This window comes from Sphaerodactylus townsendi, linkage group LG06, assembly GCF_021028975.2.
Source record: "Sphaerodactylus townsendi isolate TG3544 linkage group LG06, MPM_Stown_v2.3, whole genome shotgun sequence".
Lineage (NCBI taxonomy): Eukaryota > Metazoa > Chordata > Lepidosauria > Squamata > Sphaerodactylidae > Sphaerodactylus > Sphaerodactylus townsendi.
The window spans coordinates 75,064,464-75,085,975 of NC_059430.1; the positions used below are offsets into that span (position 1 = coordinate 75,064,464).

The window sequence follows — 21,512 nt, forward strand, 5'->3', positions numbered from 1 at the left end:
TTGAAGCAACTGTGCAACTCTCCGAACGGGTGAATCACGACCCTTGGAGGGTTTACTCAGAAGCAAGCCCCATTGCCAGCAACTGAGCTTACTCCCAGATAAAGGATCGTGCTTTAGTTCTTTGCATGAAAACCAGTGGGGTTTAACAGCGCTTAACAGGGTTACCTATTCTGCTTCCCCAAAACTAGGTCTTAGGTTTAATGCTAATAATCAAGCCCAGAGGCCCAGGCCAGCCTAGATGGGGGAGGGGCGATTTCCCCCCCACATGATGAACTCTGAGCGTGCCCACAGAGAAGGCTCTGAGTGCCACCTCTGGCACCCGTGCCATAGGTTCGCCATCACTGCCCTAGCACCTCCTCATGCCAGCAACAGACAACAAGAGACAAAGAGAGTTCTGACCTGTCAGTGGTGTCAGCCAAGCAGCCACTTTTACAGACATGTCAAGTTTCTTCCGCTAAACTGTTTCCTATCCACAAGTCAGGGTCAGTGGCTGCCCAAGAAGAGAGAGAGGAAAAAAGGAGGTCAAGCTTCGGGGGACATTTACTGGGCTCACCTCCTATCAAAGCTCTGCCTGGCATGTAGCTTCTTCCCTAGACAAGTGGGAGGGAGGCACGGCTCTGCCTATCACAGCAAGGAGAGTTCTCCATTTGAAAAATGCAATATCAGTTCTCATAGACCAGGGGTCCCCAAACTTTTTAAACAGGGGGCCAGTTCACTGTCCCTCAGACTGTTGGAGGGCCGGACTAAAAAAAACTATGAACAAATTCCTATGCACAAATGATTGTAAAATGTTTGATTTCACCTTTCAGCCTTTCTGTCATGGTCTATTTTTAGAACAGTGACCAAAGTATGTCAAGTACAGGGTGGGCTCCAAATATTGTTGGGGAGGCTGTGGAATACCTTCCCCTGTAAAAAAAAAAAAAGCAGAACTTTCCCAATGAAGCATTCCATCTAACCCAGGATCAGGTATCTTCCTGGGTTCTTTCCTCCCTAGCAGCCAGCGAGCGATTCGCCAGCCTGGCTGCTGCCAATGGGAGTGAGGCGGAACAGAAAGCCTGAGAGCAACACATGGAGTAGCTGAGAGGGAAGGGCGGAGCAGGCGTTGCCACATGTAAGGTTTCCAACTCTGGGTCAGAAAATGCATGGAGATTTGGGGGTGCCATCATGTAACTGCAATCAACGGCCGTTGGGGCCAGTTCCTCCTCTCCCTCGAGCCCCCACTGCACATGAATGGAGCCATCGCTGCCATGCCTGGCGGGCCGGATAAATGCCTTCAGGGGGCCACATTTGGCCCCCGGGCCGTAGTTTGGGGACCCCTGTCATAGACATTTGGGACTATTTTCACCTGAGGAAACTTCTACTTCCACTGCATCACAACTGACCACACTTAGATCTTTCAGTGGAAAAGGGCATGGGTCCGGTTTCATGGCAAATCATAGTTTGCAGAGAAAGTGAAGGGAAATTAGTACTTGGAATCCTGGTTTACAGGGCAAGCTACCATTTGTGGGATCACACCGTGGTAATTCTCAAAGAGCAAACCAGAGTTAGCCAGTATATTCAAATCTAGTCACTGTGGGTAAGGCAAAATATTTTATACTTTCTAACTTCTAGCATGAACATTTCATACACGTAGTAGTATTCCTTTAGTAGAAGCCATGGGCTGAGGCTGAAAGGGGTTTGAAGTATTCTGCTATACTTTTACCATGCTATGCCCAGAAGTGCTGGGAGGCAGAATCAATATATGTAGTAGAGATAAGAAAGCAGTGGGATTTCCTAACACTGTCTATGTTACAAGTGAAGAACTCAAGGGAACCCTGAAAGTATCCAGCATTACCCAAGGAAATAAGATCTTACACCTGAGCCCCAAGAAGTAAGAAAGGAAGGCACTGGAAGGCAATCATGGTTCACACTGCAAATAGATCATTCTACTCCATTGTGTTAGAAGCATTGTTTTAGAACAAGATATACACTTCTGAATGCAAGTTGAATTGAACTTCCAATATCAATCCAGAAAACACATCTTGTACCTCAAGTATCAAAGATTTCAGCAACAGTGAATAGCATTACTATTTGCACAAATGCAAATCTAAAAGGAGAACCCTTACTCTAGTGTTGCTTTGCCTTTTTTGCTTGTGCATATGTTTCAAGCATCACTATTTCTAGTTAAACAAAGATTGTGAGAATCCTAGGCCTATTATGCATGGAAAGCTTACATCAAGCCTGCTCTCTGCACAGTGGGCTCATAGTGGGCTCTCCTTGCATTTCTGTTTACACAAGAGGAGGAAGCCCACCGCCTGCAGCGAAGTTTGTCTGCTGAACTCTGACGGTCTCTGCTTCTCCCGTTTCTCTTAACTTTACCCATCAACAACCTTAAAGGCATAGAGCTGATATTCTCTCCCCCACTCTCCCTCCCCTTTGCACACACATGCACACACACATGATCTCTGCTGCTGTCACAAGAGAAGAGAAGACAGAGGCTTGTTTTAAAACAGAGTCTTGCCTGAAATACAGTTTTAAAAGCCCTCTCAGCCATCAGGGAGGGTAAAAGCAAAGCGGGAGAAGTGTGGGAGGGCCCAAAAGATGCCTGCTCGTGCTGTTCTTTGCAAAAGCCCTCATTGTTGTTATTTTGTATTGAAAGACTGATCTCTCCATCTCTCAATATGTGCACTTTAGAGGAGCAGGAAGGAGCTGACAGCATAGAGAGGGGGGGCCAGGAGGAAGGCTCCAGGGCACATGGTAACTGAGGCTGTGCTGTGCTGAGGCTGTGCTGGTGGAGGAGAGACTAAACACAGATGTTAGACAGAGATGGGGGAGGTTCTCCCCTAACTATACATATGAGAGATCGATCTATTGATCAGTGCACTTAGGGAAGCAGGAAGGAGCAGACAGAATGAAGGGGGGGGGGGTGAGGGAGAAGGTATGCAAAGTGCTGTGAGGGTGTGGGAAATCGGGCCATAGGTGGAGGGAAGAGGCCCAGGCCAAAACTGTGCCCACTGGCAAATCTGTCCTCCTCTGGTAACAAAGCAAGGTGTAAATCGTGCTGTAAGTGGTTTTGCTTACTGTGAAGAAAGTGGAAAGTGAAAGTGGAGCTCCAGAAAATAGGTCTGCACAAGAAATCTTGCTGCACAGGACACTAGCCTCCACTACGCAGCCAAGACTTTGTGCATAATTGACCACTGATTATGACCAACTATGCTTTTCTGATGGCTTGCAAATTCATTTTGAATATTGTTGCTTAGCTGAGACCAGCTAAGAGCAGGACATAATTCACAGGGAAACCACCTTCTACTGCTGCTTTCAACTATTTTGGTTCAAAAGGCTGTAAAAACAAGTCTTGTGTTTTAACACAGCCAGCTTTTGTGGAGAGAACGCCTCTGACTAAAATGCGATCTCCTCATGACACATTACTATAATCCCAGACAGAACTTAACTCTTGACCATATGGCAATCTTAATCACATTCAGCCCAGCAACTTCTTACATCATTTATTGCAACTTCTAATTAGATTCATACGCTATTAATTGCAAAAAACCCCACAAACCCAGCAACCCTTCTCTGCAAGTTAATACATGAAAATAGCAGAAAGGCTGTTGGTACACATACTTTATTAAAAAGGCAGAGAGAAGGAGGCAGATCTCCTTTACTATGATTGAATAAGTCCCATGACTACAAATTAATTTTCATTTTGACAAAAATCATCCAACATATTTCCAGTTATAGCTAACTGAGTGGCTTGTATGTAACAGCTGCAAGACCTTCCTTCTTCTGCTTATTATTCAACAACATATTTGATATTTTTAGATTCATTATCCAAAGTTTTGATTGAAGTTCTGCAGACAGTCTAGAGAGATTGCTAAATCTACTATCTCTGTAGATGCTCCCAAATTCCTGCACATAAAACTCCAGGCTAGCTATGTCAATGGACTGAAAGTATATTCAAATATTCAAAAACAGCATATGATGTTGAACTTCCTGATCTGTACCATTTCAGAAATTTGATACAAGGTAATTTAAACAGAGTTCCCCTTTGATTGGTTATGGCAGGCAATTGTCAGCCAATTAATCAGGCTGGCTGCTAACTCTCAGTGGGCCAGCTAAAGGGGACAGAGTCTGCTTGTATGGTGCAATGATGTCACTTCCAGGTTTACACTTGAAATTCTGGCATCACAACAGAAATGTTCTAGCACTCTCCACCCAAACCTACAGATCATTACCTATTTGTGATGGTACATGCAGGAACAGCCATGAACACCCTGAAAACATGAAGATTGACTATGAAGTTCTCGAGAAGAAGCTGAAGGAAATGCGGGCACAGGTGGTGTTCTTGTCGATCCTTCGTGACAGTGGAAGGGGAATGTGGATGGTATAGAAGATAATGGAAGTTAACCATGGTCTGCATTGGTGATGCTGACAGCAGAAATTTGGATACAATTTGGGACCATGGGCTAGGTTTTCTGGACCTACCAGCATGTGACAGATTTTACCTATCAAAGTCAGGGAAGAATGCGTTTAGCAGAAACCTAGAGAGATTCAACAAGAGGGCTTTAAACTGCCACCACAAGGGGGAGGAGACAACCAACAAAGGTATGTAAATTAAGGACAGCAAACAGCAGAGACCCACTGGGGAGGGGTGGGTGGGTAGATATATAATGGAGACAAAGGTGCTGGGCTTCAGATGTTTATGTTCCAATGGCCAAAGTTGGCAAAAATAAGCAAGAGGTTGAGCTTCTAATGCAAGTGGAGGGATATGATTTAGTAAGCATTACAGAGTCTGTGTGAGACGATTCCCATGATTAGAATGAAACAGTGGATTGATATGAGTTGTTCAAGAAAAACTGAAAGGATCCAAAAGGAGGTTGAATGATGCTGTATTTAACGAGAAGGTTTGCTTCTCAGGAAAATGCTGGAGGAAGAGGGTGACAGCCTTCAACAGTGGAATTAACAGTTGATCAACAGTTGAATTAGATACCTAGGGAAGCAGTGAGCTCCCCATGACTGGCAGTCTTTAAGCAGCAGCTGGAAAAACACTTGTCAGGGATGCTCTGGGCTGATCCTGCATTGAACATAGGGTTGAACTAAATGGACTGTATGTTCCCTTTCAACTCTGTGATTCTATGATTAGTAAGCAGAGAGTTCTCAAACAGAGAAAATCATCCAGCGTAATTTCAGCTGTCACCACATATTGGATGAAACATATGCTTACCTCTAACGTGAACGACAACACCACATCTGATTTTGACAGCTGAACATCATTTTCATCTCCTATGTCCAAGAAAGCAGAATTCTGTGATCGTTTTAACTTCTGTAGTTTAAATTCTGGGCCACCTTTAGAAACTGGAAGACTTTCCAAATTTGCCATTAGTAAATTCACTGAAGACCGTAATTCTTCTATATACATCTGCTCCATTTCTTTTGCTACAAACTTTGGATATTTTCTTTCCTTGAAAATAATTTTAAAAATTGAGAAAAAATGTAAGTTATTGTTTAGAAACACAATGCTTGAAAGGTCTTTTCATACAATACAAGCCTAATTTTCTAGTAAATGCTTTTAAATAAACCTATCTATACAGTTAACGAGCCTTCTGCTCCAAAAAACAAAAAAGAGATTTTTACAGAGATTATTTAGAACAAAAGGTATTCAATTGGTATTTTAATTCCAATTAAATGGCTACATAAATTTCTTATGAATGTTGAGAAACTGAGCATCAGTACTGATCAAGAAAGGAAGAATAATCTATGTTTATTGTTTATTTGTAATTTATTTTAAGGGATTTATAAATTTGCTTTTTAATAAAAATATGCCTTTAAAGCATAGTGCTTTTAGCAGAAAGAAGCAAAAAACTATTGAACATGTAATAAATTAGTCAATAGATCAAATCCAATAAAATAACCAAAATAAAACAAAGGAGTATTCAATTTCAAGTCTAAAATACAAATTCTTAAGTTTAACCAATGAAGGCCTGTACAAGCAGATATCTTCAAAACATTCTTAAAAATGATTCAGACATAGGATTTCATTAAACATAGTTAGAAATTGGAGCTATACTTCAGGGTGACAGCAGTTCACTCAGGCTGTGACCATGAACTTAATATAAGCAGTTATTGCCAAGATATTCTCTGCTGTAGATCTTAATGAGAGATGAGGAATGTTCTGGTAATACATGCTCATAGTAAGTTCAAGGCCTCAGTTGAGGAGGAATACATAGAAGATTATAAAAGCTAAGGTATATCCTCATCATCACCTCTCCAATTAGCACAGCCAGCAGCCAATTTTAAGATGAACCTCCTGAGATGCTAGAAGCTCTGTTAGGGTGTGGCTTGTTCCAAGGATGTTTGACCAAGTATAACCCCCCCTCCCCAGTTTTGTTCACTGGCACACCAACATTTTCACAAGAAGACACAAGACTTTCTCCGCATTTGGGCTAGAAAAGGTTGTCTATCCTACTACTTTTGCCAAGAGAGAGTAATGTGCACAATTTTAAGGATAACAACATTCATTTATGAGAAGAATTTTCATTGTTATGCTTGATTCCATGATTATGCTTTCACCTTACCCTCAGTCTAGCCCTATAGAAAGATACACATTATAACAACATTTTTGCCATTTTTGGAACTATTTCCAAGAAACTGCATTCAGAATAAATTCCTTAATGATTTTCTTAACATGAGGCTATTCCTTTCTATGAGACTCAGTTAAGTCAGTCAAAACTAGATTTGTTTGTAAAGCTTTTCTGACAAGTGAGAAACAGAGGTGGTTTACTGCCTCTTTAAAACTAGATGCTACCTATTAATATATTCAAATTCGATGTGGCCCCATCTATGGATACTTAAATCTGGATGGTGGAGCCATGAACAGGCAAGATAAATCTGAAAATATCCCCATGTACACAGTAAAATCTGAAATCTATGGGTGACTACAATAATATTGCTAGCCTTCAAACCTTAGTTGTTTTGTCCATAAAAGAGGGGGGGGGGAGTGGAAGGGGCAGGGCTATTTCCAAAGCTATTTTGATCTCCCAGTATTCCTTTGTCTCCATCCTTCCTGTCTTGGAGGGTGGACTCATTGGGACTATGGTCTAGTAGTGGCTTATGGGCAACCGGTTACCTTGCAATCTGCACAACACACCCAAGTGTGGCAGCTGGGACAATGCCACACAAATAACCTGGGCTCAGCAGCCTCCAAACTTTTCTCAGGGAAAGACTGCTGGGGAAGGGAAGAAGGGAAAGCTGAAAGCCATATGTCCATTCAGTTTGTGCAGATCTAAAATGGGCTGTTTACCCCCAGACTTCTGTTGATTAAAAAGTAATGGGAGGAAAGACCACAGTGAGAATCCTCAGGGGAGACTAGCAATTGCTCCTTGGCGTAGGAGCTCACTAAATTCCTCTAACACTAGAGGCAGACATTATACAGAGATAAACTGAGACTCTGAATAAGATGGGGAAGAGGCCATATTTTATTAATGACAGAACCCATGAACTGAGTCCAAGTGCCAACAGGGCACTTCTGTACTAGTCATGCAGGGTGTTTCTGCTTGGCCTGTGAAGTTGCGGGGTAAGGGGGAAAATGACTATGCCGCTTACCCTTTTGACCAAAGTATCTAGGCTGTTTAAAGAGAGGTTCATGCTGTTGTTGTGAGAACAAAACAACAATTTCAGTTGCTGAGAGAAGAGTCTGCTGATATGACCTACTCTTCTGGCAGTGGAAGAGGAACGAAGAAAAAGTGGGCAATTACATTGGAGCATGTGACCATTTAGGTGGACATGATCTGGAGCAGCTCCAACATATAGAACCACACTACCCTGGTGGATTGTAAGTTGTAGAACCTCTCTGTGGTAGGCCTGCTCATGTGCAGTTCCAATGTGGGACTGCACAGAAGGTTGAAGATGAAAATGGAGCGTTCAAATGAGGAGAGCTAAGCTTGGCTCCTTCCTTATCCTAAGCTGAACACTGTAGTTGGAAGTATTTTTCTTCCAGCCTGGCTTATTTCCAGTAATCAGATCAGAACTGGAAGAGATGCTTCAAATAATAAAGCACAGTAAATGAAAGTGGCACAAAGGTCCCCCGGCCTGTGGACTCTGTTTCAATTGAAGGTTAAAAGAAACCTCTGAACTAGGGTTGCCAACTCCCTGGTGAAGGCAGGTGATGCTCTGCCTCAAGCTCCTATTTTCTGCCACTGGTCAGATTGGCCAAAAATAAAATAATGGCTGTTGGGCCAATGTTGTGATGCCACTTCTAGGTTCTCCCTGGACATGACATCAGTCCACTCTAGAAATTTTGGCAACTCTGTGGTTTTAGTATGGGGATTCCAGTGCTTCCTAGAGAGGCACGATCTTACTTTAGGGATTTTGCCAAAAGTGATGCTACAATGTCACTTCCATCTCCTGCTAACTGCCAGGTCACGCCGGGCAATTCTACTCTAAACAGAAAGAGTATTTTTGACAAAGGGCACAATGACCTAGAGTCTAACTGGAGCAGCAGCAGGGACAGCCATTTGTCAGCGATGTTCTAGCTTTCAGTTTCCTGCATTGAGCTAGGGATTGGACTAGATAGCCCATTATGGTTTCTTCTAACTTTATAACTTTATAATTATGGTTTCTTCTAACTTTATAAAGTTAGAAGCTACATACCTTTAGTATGTAGAAAGGTTTGGATTGGGAAGAAAACTTCACAAATCATTTGAAATGTTGCTAAGGTTGCTTGGTCTGTTTTCAATAAAACTGTTACTTTTAAAAAAGCAGCAAAATCAATACCACACATTCAGTAAACATGCAGATTACAAACAAGACAACTTTTTGCAATTATCTATTGGTGGGTATATACAGCATGCATTGAAAGATATAGACTTCTACGTGTCAAAAGTAATTAAATATCATTGGTGAAAACAGAAAACAATTCAGGTATGCAGACATAACAACTTGGATTCCAGGGAGTATTTTTGCTAACAGAAGGGACTGCTGACAGCATGGAACAATTTACTTGTTTCACCCCTCCTGCTGCAGCCCAAAATGCCCCCCAAATGCTGTTCCTAAGTGAGGGGGAACCCCCCAGGAACAAAATTAGGGAGTAGCCAGAGGTCTGCAGCAAGAGTGGCAAACTGACAGATCACTCACAGAAACTTTCCATTCAAATAAATTCTCTTGGGCAGGGGTCCCCAACATTTTTGAGCTTGTGGGTACATTTGGAATTCTGACATGGCATTGTAGATGTGGCAAAAAATGTTGTCACAAAATGGCAACCACTAGCGGTAGAGCCAACCACACCATGATTGCTACAGCTTAACTTCAATAACACAATGTAAATGTTATTTACTGGTAGCTGAAGCCAAAGTAACATGAAAAAAAAATCTGCACAACCAATCAAATCTCTAAAAGTCAGTCAGAAGCCTTGCTGGGCAAAAGTTTTACATTACCCCACTAACTTCCTAAACACACTTGACAAGTGCAAGAACAGGTGTCAGAAAGCACCATGCTGGGGACCTCTGCTCTGGGGGATCCAACCAACGACAGCAGCACAGGACTATGAGCACATGAAAAAAAAACATATACTTAAACAAAACAACATATTTTATGCCTGAAAGCAAGAAACAGGATAACAAGCTTACTTTTGCCATTTGATCAGCCAGCTGGAGGCGCCCATCGAGCTCCCGTCTAATCTGAGCTGCCTGTTCATCTGCATTGTCCAGCTTAAGTGGAAAAAGATAACAGAAAAAGCAAATTACTAGCACAGTTTTGGAGATTTCTTTGCCCACAATAAAATAGCATATATCATTCTGCACACGCAAGAGAACATGAATTTATAAACCAATGGTGCAGGAACCATCAGAGTTCGCATCAAAAATGCTTTTTTCTTTCAACCACAGTTGATTCCAACAAATGTTCCATTATGTATGGATTTTTTTTACTTTGAATGATCAATCATCTACAAGGTTATACCTTTCTAAGTCTACTGAAGTCAGTGGGCTTATAACAGGTTTACAGATGCCCATTTCCAGCTCACAATCCCTGGTTACTGGTGATGTCGGCAGCAGGAGAACATCATTTCCAGACAATCACCCTAGTTTCTATGGGGTGAGGGTCCAACAGGGTCATCCAAAAGTGACACCACTTTCAGATGAGATATAATCCTCTCCACAGACCCCAGCCAAGAAGTCTCCCAGGTTTTGTAGACAGATATGGTAAAGAAGGATGAAACCCTTCTGAGGAATTCACTGTTAGCCTCCTCCTTCTAGTCATGTGGAAAATAATAATTTAAAAAATCCATGCAGGACATTGTTGCCCCCACCACTGAAAACCCTGCTAAGCCAACAATCCCCTGCTTCTTGAAACATTTCCAGTCAGTGCCCACACAGCTTCAAGCCCATCTAAACATCCAGGAGGAGTAACATCTTCCTTTAAAAAAAGGATTTAATTTCTCAATTCTGTATTCAGTTCCCTAAGGTCTATTTTGCAGAGCACTTTGCTGACTTACCTTGCAAAACGACATTGTTTATTCAGCAAAGCCATTCAGCAAAACATCTTAATTACGCACATTTACCATATACATTTATGAAACACAATATATTGAGAGCATAAATGTAATGTATTAAAATAACTCAAAAAGGCATTCATATGAAAAGGCATTAGAATGTTGACAATAGGGTTATAAATACAATGCTAATTATGCAACTCTCTGGTCCCATCATATGACAGCTGTCAACTTAATACTCTGGAGAACTACTCCATTTTCTATTTTGGATAGGATTATACAGATCAGAAGCATTAAAAGGATCCAATGGAGAAACCATATCCCTCAGCTTCTCCAGCAATTAGACCTTCACCGGATGGAAATGTGGAGGGAATGGAGCTCATTGATGTGCACAACAACGGAGATTCCAGATCCAGTGCTACAAATAACTGTTGTGCCTTTTTAGATGCTAATAAATCCCTGGAGAAACTTATAGAACTGGACAGACGCCAGCGCCTCGATGCGAATTTCCCATCCCAAATTCGCTGAGTATACTGGAACATTGCAGGGTGGAACAACAAAGTTGCAAAAGGATCCAGAGAACTGGAAATGACGACTCCATGTATGATAGGACAAGATCCATAACATCTTACAGTTAACAGAGGCATGTGCAGGCAGCCACATATAGGATGTAAATCAGGGGTCCCCAATGTGGGCTCTTGGGCACCATAGTGCCACCAACCCCTTTCCTGGTGCCCTCCAAAATGTCTTTAGGATGTAAGTGGGGCTTTGGCCCTGCAAAGCTTCTGACTGGCCACTGGAGATGGGATTGATTATGCAGATTTTTTAAAAACAAAGCTTCAGCAGCAGCAATCACAACACAAGGATCTTCACTGCCCAACTGAAGAAAACTGTGTGTATGCACGAAAATATTTTAAACAATACATTATTTATCGGTCATTCTTTTAAACAGAACTTCTGCCTGAAATGTTGGTGAGTTAATAGAAGAGTAATGCACAACCTCACTCCCTAAATTTTTCTGGTTGTTTCTGCCTCCTGTGGCAGGCATTATGATTATACCCATTACTTTGTGTCACAATTCCAGAGGAGCTGTCAATTCAAAAGAACTGGGGAATCCTGGTACAGACAATGGAATTCTACAAGAAAAGCAGGTATAACACAATGAGGTGTCTCCTGAATACATGGGACAGATTACTTTGAAAGGATAGATTTTTAGACTGGTTCCCGAATAGATGGCACAAGCCCATGGGAAGTTATCCACCAGCTCTCAGTTCCTGTAATTCCTGTACAGTTAAGCCTTGTTCACATATTAAACATACAAATGTTTTGGAAGAGACAACTTGAATTCACTTAACAAATTAAACTGGGGACCAGTTCTTAGGTAAATGTGTGGTTTGAAGCACTGAATCTAATGTGAGAACTACTCAATGAAGATATGAAGAAAAATCAAGCATATGTGGTATACATATTGCACACAGAAGCATAGAATCATAGAGTTGAAAGAGACAACAAGGGCTATGATGTCCAATCCCCTGCCATGCAGGAATACACAATCAAACCACTCCTGACCGATGGTCATTCAGCCTCTGCTTAACAACCTCAAAAGGTCTTAAAAGTAATATGCTTATCGGTGAAATAGGATGGAAGAATTTTTCTGAGCTTCACAAAGTCAACTGTCCAGCTAATAAGAATAATAAGACTCAACCACCCTCCAAGGCAATGTATTCCACTGTTGAACAGCCCTTACTACCAGGAAGTTCTTCTTAATGTTTAGCTGGAATCTCTTTTCCAATACCTTGAATCCATTACTCTTTGTCCCAGTCTCTGAGGAGCAGAAAACAGGCTTGCTCCCACTTCAACATGACAAATCTTCAAATATTTTAACATGGCTATCGTGTCACCTCTTAACTTTCTCTTCTCCAGACTACACATACCTAGCTCCCGAAGTCGTTTCTGATAGGACATGGAATCCAGACCTTTTACCATTTTGGTTGCCCTCCTCTGGACCTATTCCTTCTTGAATTGTAATGCCCAGAACTGGTCACAGTATTCCAGGTGAGATCTGACCAATGCAGAATAGACAAATACTATTACATCCCTTCATCTAGACATCATACTGTAACGACCAAAAGGACCCCCAGAATATTATTTATATATATTTCTGCTTTAAAATAATATAGGCAAAAGCCAGTTGCCAAAAGCACTCCTATGGGTGTAGGTAGCCGCATGATCACCTGACCACAGCCAAAAGGTCAAAACTACTTTAACAAAAGCTAAGATAACGAGTTACTCCAGCATAACCTGGAGGTCTCATTTGGAGTCCACAAGAATGCTTGATACTACCACACCTTGCTATATGAAACTGTGTTAAAGACAAAGAATACTTGGAAATACATTAGCATCAGTTGCTGAATTTCACTATCTCTTCTAGCAACAGATGGTTTGCTTCCTTTGCATTTCCCCAACCTCTAAGATATGATCTCCCTAACAACAAGATCCCATCCTTGAATCAATCAAGAAGCCCTCATTTCAAATCTGAATACTGAAGGCAGGGACTGTAAGAGTTACTTTGCATTAAAAGCCATTCTACTGTGCTTCCTGATTATAATCTTAGGATCCAATTGACTCCCATTGTCCCAAGGTTTAGAGACAATAGAAGAGCTTTTAGAATAGGCTTAGTCCAAGCAAGCCCAGCATGGGAGAAGTTCCAGGAGAATTCTAGGAAAATGAAATTTCCCAAAACTCACTTGTTCTCACTTCCTACTACCTGGGGCAAAAGGGTATAAAAGTTTAGTTCACCCCAACACCAGGGGCTCACATTTACTAGCCTGTACCCTCCCTTTGGTCTGGCTCAGTTTGAGAAAGAAAATCTTGATATCGGATCCTTACATACCTGGATTCAGATGCTGGTCATTTTAAGAATCCCTTTGCCTTCTACAAGATCTTCTTTCAGCTGAATTTAGGTAACGTATTACCTTGAAAACCCCCCTCCACATTTCTATCATCCAATCTATTTTTTAAAACCTTTTTTTTATATACCTGCGGTAACTTGAATGTATGTGCTCTTGTGTCTTACTGTGTGTATGTATTTTTGAACCAAATTTATATAAATATTTTAAACTCAATTTGGACTCTTGCATTTACTTCCTTGTGGAATATCTCATTGCCAGAATTCCTTCCCCAGATATATATTTGTCCTAAAGAACAGAATTAGGGAACCTGAAGGGCTCTCAGATGTTCAGGAACTACAATTCCAGCATCAGTCTCTACCAGCATGGCCTTCAATTGGCCACATGCTGACAGAGGCTGGATAGGGAATGTAGCTAGTTCCTGAACATCTGGAGAGCCGCAGGTTCCCTACCCCTGGTCTAAAAGATCTCCTCTTGGCCCCTCTTGCTGCCAATGTGAGTTCATTCCCCTTTGCTACTTTTGAAATCATATGTGTGCTGTTACACTTTTAGCAGCTGGTGGAGATTCCCTTCAATAAAACCCTTACCCCTGTTAGGCCAGTAACAATACTCTTATTGATGCAGCCCAGAATTGCATTGGCTTTCTTGGTTGCCGCATATACTGCTGACTCATGTTCAGTTTATAGTCTACTTAGACTCCCAGATCCCTTTCACATATACACATATCAAGCCAGGTGTCATCCATTCTATGTTTGCAAATTTCACCTCTGTTGCCTAAGTGTAGTATCTTACATTTATCTCTGTTGAAATTCATTTTGTTAGTTTTGGCCCAGCTCTCTAATCTGTACAGACAACAATTAACTTCACCTTGCAAGAAGGAAAGATGCCAGAGTCATGAAAAGAGGCTAACATAATAGTAATACCCAAAGAAGGACAAGAGTTAGCTTTGACAAGAAATTATAGACCAACATCATTACTGAACAATGACTATCAGAAATGGAGGTAAAGTGTCAACATTTGGTAAAATTTGGATGGAGCTTGCTGTTATGCCCAGCTGGCTCTGTGGTAGAGGTTTCAATGGGCGGGGGGACTCTGATGAGGGTCTTGCTCTTAGCAGGGGCACTTATTTCCAGCAGGGCTGCTGGTGAGAGTCTCCTGAAAGGAACCAGCCAGATTTGCTGAAGTTTGCTTGGGAGGGGCAAATGCTGTGGGCATCAGGTTCACCTTCAACTGGGGGATGGGGGCTCCCCCTTTGAGGGTCCATAAGTTTGGCCCCCCTGAACCAAACTTCACCAATCTCAGGTGGTATGATGTAGAGAGTCTCCAGATGATACCCTGAAATGTTGGTGCTGCTAGCTTTTAAAATGTTCCCATGCTGGCTAAAACGCAAAAAATACCAAAAAAAAGCCCAAATACCTTGCATTCGGATTAGTTCATATTCAAGCAGGACATATTCGGTCAATTTTTGCCCAAATATGCTCACCCAGATTCGGGACGAATCCAGTATTTGTTGCACCCAAATCTCCAAGCCTAATGACTATATATTGTTTACTATGATTTTAGTTGATAGACTGAAAATAGTATTACAATAGTTTATCCATGAAGATCAGTGTGGATTTTTACACAAAGGGTAGTTAAAGGGTAACACTAGAATAGTATGGAATATCCTGGAATATCTGGAGAAACATAATGAAAAACAAGCTGTTTTGATCTTTCTAAAAGCAGAGAAAGCATTTGATAATTTGAATTGGTCTCTTTGTTCAAGGTCATGGAAAACATGGATTTTTGTTTCATACAGTAGGTAAAATCAACTTATGCAATGAAGTCAGATCAAATTGTTAAAGGAGATTTGACAGAAAGGAACAAAAGAAGATTGTCCACTATCTCCTCTCTTGCTTATACTAGTTCTTGAAGGACTGAATAGAGATACTACTCAGTGAGATGACTGGGGGTATTAAAATTATGAAAAGATAAATTAAGAGCATTTGGTGATGGTTTTAGAAAACTGCTGAAAGGGAGTTGAATTCTTAATGTTGAAATTGAGAGAATTTGGTGCATTAGTGGGTGTTGAAGCTAATACAGGAAAAAACGATGTAACAAAAAGTATGAAATTACAAGATCCAAAGGAGCTTGTGAGTAAAATAGGTTTTAAGGTTGAAAAGATATAACCTTGATGACAAATATGAATTGTATGTTTTTTCAAAATGACAATGTAAAAATATGGAATGAAGTTATAAAAGATTTGTTGAGGTAGAACAAACTTCAGTTATCATTGTTGGGGGAAATGGCTGTATTAAAATGAATGTACTACCAAGAATGCAATTTTTTGTTTCAAACAATACCATTGTTGGCAACTGATACTCCATTTAAACAGCTGCAGAAGGATATATTAGGTTTTTTTTCTAGTAAAGGAAAAAGGCTTCTAGTAAAGATCATGATGATCATGTTGTTGCCATAATGCATTTGTTAACATTTGAAACAGGGAAAAAAAACAATTGAAAGATTGTATGACAAAGGGGAATATGAATTTTGTGTACAATATATAAATGGAACAATGAGAGAATATGCTGTTAAAGGGTCTTAAATTTTCTTTATGTATTAGTCATAAACAGACCTTTTATAAAATGATGCATCAGCTGTATTTGTCACCAGAGAAATTAACAAAAATGTATAAATATCTCCCAAGTGTATGTTGGAATCATGAAGGGTCTTTTTGTCATTTATGGTGGACTTGTATCAAAGCTAAAAATGTTGGATACAAATACATTCAACAATTCAGAAGATGTTGAAGAACATACAAATGAAGCTAGAGGTTTTTCTTTCTGGTCTTATGGACAGATAGTTTGAAAAAAATAGAACTTTGATTTTATATATTACATCAGCAGTGATAATATCATATGCACAAAAAATGGAAAATTTCATCTATACCTACAATAGAAGAATTTGTGAAGTTGCTGGAACTGGTGAAAATGGCTAACCTCACTTCTCTGATTTGAGAAAAGCCCATCTAAATTCACAGATAATTGGATTTACTTTTTGAGTAAAACAGAAAAAATGGAATTGATGATTTTTGTACTTGACTAATATAGTATCAAGAAAATAGATATGAGAAGAATATGAACTTTAGCAGTAAGAATAATTATGAATTAATTTTCCAAGTGTAATTAGAGAGCAAGTAGTAAATGTTTGTATTTATATTTGATGCAGATGAAATTGGGAGCCTTCCCTATCCTACCAACCGTACAGGGGTGTTAAGAGAATAAAATGGAAGAAAGCAGAATTTTGCTGCATAAGCTGCTTTGAGTCCCCATACGGAAAAAAAAACAGGGTAAAAGATCTAAACAAATAAATACTGAAATTCATATTTGTGGGTATTGTACAAGAAAACTCTCAGCATTGTAGAATGAGTGTTATGTAAACACATTAACGGCCCACCTGCACACAGTCTCACAACTACATCCCTTCCACATGGAAGATGCAACAAGGATACTAAGGAATGATTCTCAGCTAGAAAAATAAGTCAAGCAGACCCAATACAAGAACTGGAAGCTACTGATAGATGTTTGACTGATGTCAGGGATTCAAGTTAAGGTGCTCACTGTTGAACTAATGGCCAGTATATATTTATATTTGCCGAGGATCAGCTGACTATTAATAATAGGTGTCCACATCACAAGTGACATGCATAAGAAACCCAAATGACGTAAATGTCTTTCAAGTATACTTCATACATCATAATATACCTCACACGGCATAATATTGCAGACTATTTTATGCAACAGATCAACAGTCCCTATTGATTTTAATGACGTTACAATACATCTTTTTGAAAAGGTACACCTGGTCCTGTGTTTGATTTTCTCATGCTACCTTTCATACAGCTTCAAGAAAGACTTCTCAAGCATTGCACAACCACCAAGAGAGAAGTCAACACATTTATTCATCTGCTCAATTTGTGTTGACTTAGGGAATCAAGAGGTTTCATGATCATGTGGTCAGAAGTATGGTGATAGCTCAACCATGACTTAGGTTAACACCTGAATTTTTCAGTGCCTCTTTCTATCATCATTCCAGCTAAGAACTGGAGACTGTGGGAGCAACCTTGAACAGCTTTACTCAGAAGTACTATGCTATTCAATGGGGCTTACTGCCACGAAAGTGCCTTTGGGATTGCAGCTTCTATGTTACAAGTTAGTTTCCCCTGATAGAGATAGAATGTTCAATACTAAAATCAATGTTCAGATAATCAATTACTATATTATAGTTTTAACTGGTAAGTATAACATATAAAGAACAGCTATTAATTCTCTGACCTGAAGTTACTGAAGAATAAAATTGCCAGCTTTTCTCACAAGACTACATTTGTTTGTTGTATACAAAAATGTTTTCCTTAAGACAGTCTTACAATATTAGTTTCAGTTGTGATGGAAAGTATAGACAAGTTCACCCATTTCTGTTTGATATGGAAGCGCTACCAAGACAGGTGGTTGGATCAGATGATACAAATGTCCCCCAGATTCCCCTGAACATCCATATAAGACTTTAAGAATTTTTTCTCAAGATTTCTCTCCCTATACCATGACTTCACCAGAAAAAAAGTTATTTTTCCTATGGCTTAAAATGTCCAGAAATATTAGTAGAATGCCACCACATATTACAAAGCACACATTTCATTTTAATCTTTCCTTATGTTGTTAAAGCTGTCATGTGCCAGTATGCAGTAAGTGCAGCTACCTAGCGTAAAAGCAACAGAATCATCCTAACACTTCTTGAGAACTCTACTGTGGGATCTTACTACTTCGTCACAGCTTCTGGGCCCCCTGGCAGTGATCACAGGTTAATGTCCTGTGGCCCAATGATCACGTATAATTGGAAAATTGGATCTTCTAAAGCAAGATTATCACATTACATTAGCATGCTCTATTCTGACCCCCCAGAGCACATAGCTTTGTAAATTTAATTAAACCAACCATGGCAATGCAACTAATACAGCTTAATCTCCTAAAATCCAAAATAATGGAAAACAGGGTAGATAATCTCTGCTTAAAATGAATGAGGACAGTCATCTCACACCACCATCAAATTAGTTTCTTTTATGGCATACATCAGCTTGCTGAAAAGCCTTTCGGGAAGAAATCAATCACAGAATTATTCTAGCAGGGATGTTTGCAGAATGCTTTGAAACTGGGGTTGCCAGGTCCAGATTGGGAAATTCCTATAAATTTGGGAGTAGAGCCTGGAGAAGGTGGGAGTAAAGAACTTCAGTAGGGTATAATGCAGTGGTGGGATTCAAATAATTTAATGAGCAGTTTGCTGCCCTAATGAGCGTTTTAAGTATTTAAAAAGATATACCAAAAAGTAGTTTATTATTTCATACAGTTAATACTTAAATAAGAACAATAAAAGAGGAACACAAAACTGGATTATGTTATAAGAAAGAGTTTTAATATATTAATGAAAAAACCTGCTTGAAATACACGGATCTTCATGATTTTTGCACTAAGTCATCCAAAATCACCAGCACATCACAACTTCAGCCATCAGTCACATGTCTGAGCACAACTATCCTGCATCCCATGTTTCGTGGCACCACAGTGGCACAAAAACCTGCTTAGGAAACACGGATCCCCAAAATCACCAGCTCTCAGAACAATGCCAGCTGAGCTAGGGGTGGGGGGAGGGAGGCAAGGGTTGCATAGGGATTGGAGAAAGTGGCAAGGGATGGCGAGGGGTGGCTGGAGGGTGGGAAGGGGTGCTTAGGGGTGGGGAAGGGTGGATAGGAGTGGTTAGGGGTGGGAGAAGGTGGCAAGGGGTGACTAGGGGTGGGGGAAATGGGAAGGGGGAGGGAAGGCCTTGCTGGCCTTGGGGTGGGTGGGGGAGAAGAAGGCTCTGGTCGCCACATCTCAAAAAGGATATCAAAGAGATAGAAAAGTGCAGAGAAGGGCAACGAGGATGATTGAAGGATTGGAGCACCTTCCTTATGAGGAGAGGCTGCAGCGTTTGGGACTCTTTAGTTTGGAGAGGAGACGTCTGAGGGGGGATATGATTGAAGTCTATAAAATTATGCATGGGGTAGAAAATGTTGACAGAGAGAAATTTTTCTCTCTTTCTCACAATACTAGAACCAGGGGGCATTCATTGAAAATGCTGGGGGGAAGAATTAGAACTAATAAAGGAAACACTTCTTCACGCAACGTGTGATTGGTGTTTGGAATATGCTGCCACAGGAGGTGGTGATGGCCACTAACCTGGATAGCTTTAAAAAGGGCTTGGACAGATTTATGGAGAAGTCGATCTATGGCTACCCATCTTGATCCTCCTTGATCTCAGATTGCAAATGCCTTAGCAGACCAGGTGCTCAGGAGCAGCAGCAGCAGAAGGCCATTGCTTTCACATCCTGCACATGAGCTCCCAAAGGCACCTGGTGGGCCACTGCGAGTAGCAGAGTTCTGAACTAGATGGACTCTGGTCTGATCCAGTAGGCTAGTTCTTATGTTCTTAAGGCCTCTGCCGGGCACTCAAGGGCCCAGCTGGCCATTTGGGATGGGGAGGAAGAGGGAAGGCCTCTGCCAGGTCCCCAAGGCCCCAGCTGGCCTTTTGAGGTGGGTGAGGGGAGAAGGATGCCCGCTACCCTTTTGGGGTGGGTGGGGGGAGAGGGAAGGCCTCTTTTGGACCCTTAAGGGCCTTTTGGACAGCGGGAAGAGGGAAGGCCTCTGGCCTTTTTGGATGGGTGGGGGGAGAGGGAAGGCTTCTGCCGGGCCTCCAAGGGCCCCCAAATGCCTGGCTGGCCTTTTGGCGTGTGGGGAGGGAAGGACTCTTCCAGGTCCCCAAGGGCCTAGCTGACCTTTTGGGGTGTGGGGAGTGGGAAGGCCTCTGATAGGACCCAAAGGGCCTAGCTGGCCTTTTGAGGCAGGCAGGGGGGAATGGGAAGGCCTCTGCCAGAACCCCAAGGGCCCAGCTGGCCTTTTGAGATGGGTGAGGGGAGAGGGACATCTTCTACCCTTTTGGGATGAGTGGGGGGAGAGAGAAGGCCTCTGCCAGGTCCCCAAGGGCTCAACTGGCTTTTTGGGGTGAGTGGTGGGAAGAGGGAAGGCCTCTGCCAGGCAACCAAGGGCCTGGCTGGTCTTTTGGGTTGAGGGTGTTGGGGGGGGGAGGAGAGGGGGAGGCCTCTGCCGGGCCCCCAATGGTCCAGTTGGCTTTTTGTGGGGGAGGGGCAGCTTCTGCCCTTTTGGGGTGGGGGAGAGGGAAGGCCTCTGCCTCTTTGTGGTGGGTGGGGGAAAGAGGGAAGGCCTCTCCCAGGCCCCCAAGGCCCCAGCGGGCCTTTTGGGGTGGGATGGGGGAGAGCAAAGAGGGAAGTCCTCACTTGGACCCTGGCTGGCCTTTTGGGGTGGGGGAAGAGGGAAGGCCCCTGTCAGGCCCCCAAGGGCCCAAGCTGCACTCCCACCGCCTACCTCACTTAACTTTTGGAGGGTCTTTGGATGTCTCGGGCACCTGGCTGGTCCACTGGCTGAAGGAGAAGTCTGGTGGGGTGGGGTCATGCAGTGTGGGGAAGGAGGAGGGGTGTGGTGGGCCTCCTCCTCCTCCTTCTCTCCACTTTTCACTTTCCCCTCCCCATCCCACCTGGCAAGCTCTCCTTTGCAGCCTGGCCTCCGTTCCTCCCTTGGCTCTTAAAGGGAACTTGGCTCTTAAAGGGAAAGGCCCTCACAACAAACACCCTGTGAGGTAGGTGGGGCTGAAAGAGCTCTGAAGAACTGTAACTAGCCCAAGGTCACCCAGCTGGTGTGTGTTGGAGTGTACAGGCTAATCTGAATTCCCCAGATAAGCCTCCACAACTGAAGCGGCAGAGAGGGGAATCAAACCTGGTTCCTCCAGACTAGAATACACCTGCTCTTAACCACTACACCACTGCTTTACGTTGTAAAACCTTCATATTACAGCCTGTCATGACATAGTGGTAATGTCAGACTAGCATGCGAGCATCCAGTTTCAAATCCTTACTCTACTGTGGAAGTTTGCTGGTAACTTCAAGTTAGACACTCTCTTACACTAGTACAACTTACATGGTTGTTCCAACTTAGGGTAAAATGAAAAAGGACAGAACAAAAAGGTGAAACTTTAAACTTGTCATCATCACTTGG

The 21,512-nt window shown here is 42.0% G+C and overlaps 1 protein-coding gene across 1 annotated transcript in view; it reads right to left on the bottom strand.

The window, feature by feature from the left end:
- The window catches only part of CADPS2 (calcium dependent secretion activator 2), a gene marked incomplete at its 5' end in the record, with an annotated part of 402,437 nt that overhangs the window by 232,605 nt on the left and 148,320 nt on the right, over positions 1–21,512 (bottom strand). The window contains 2 exon segments of the mRNA XM_048501584.1: positions 5,204–5,440; positions 9,603–9,683. Coding sequence (XP_048357541.1) covers positions 5,204–5,440; positions 9,603–9,683 — 318 coding nt within the window.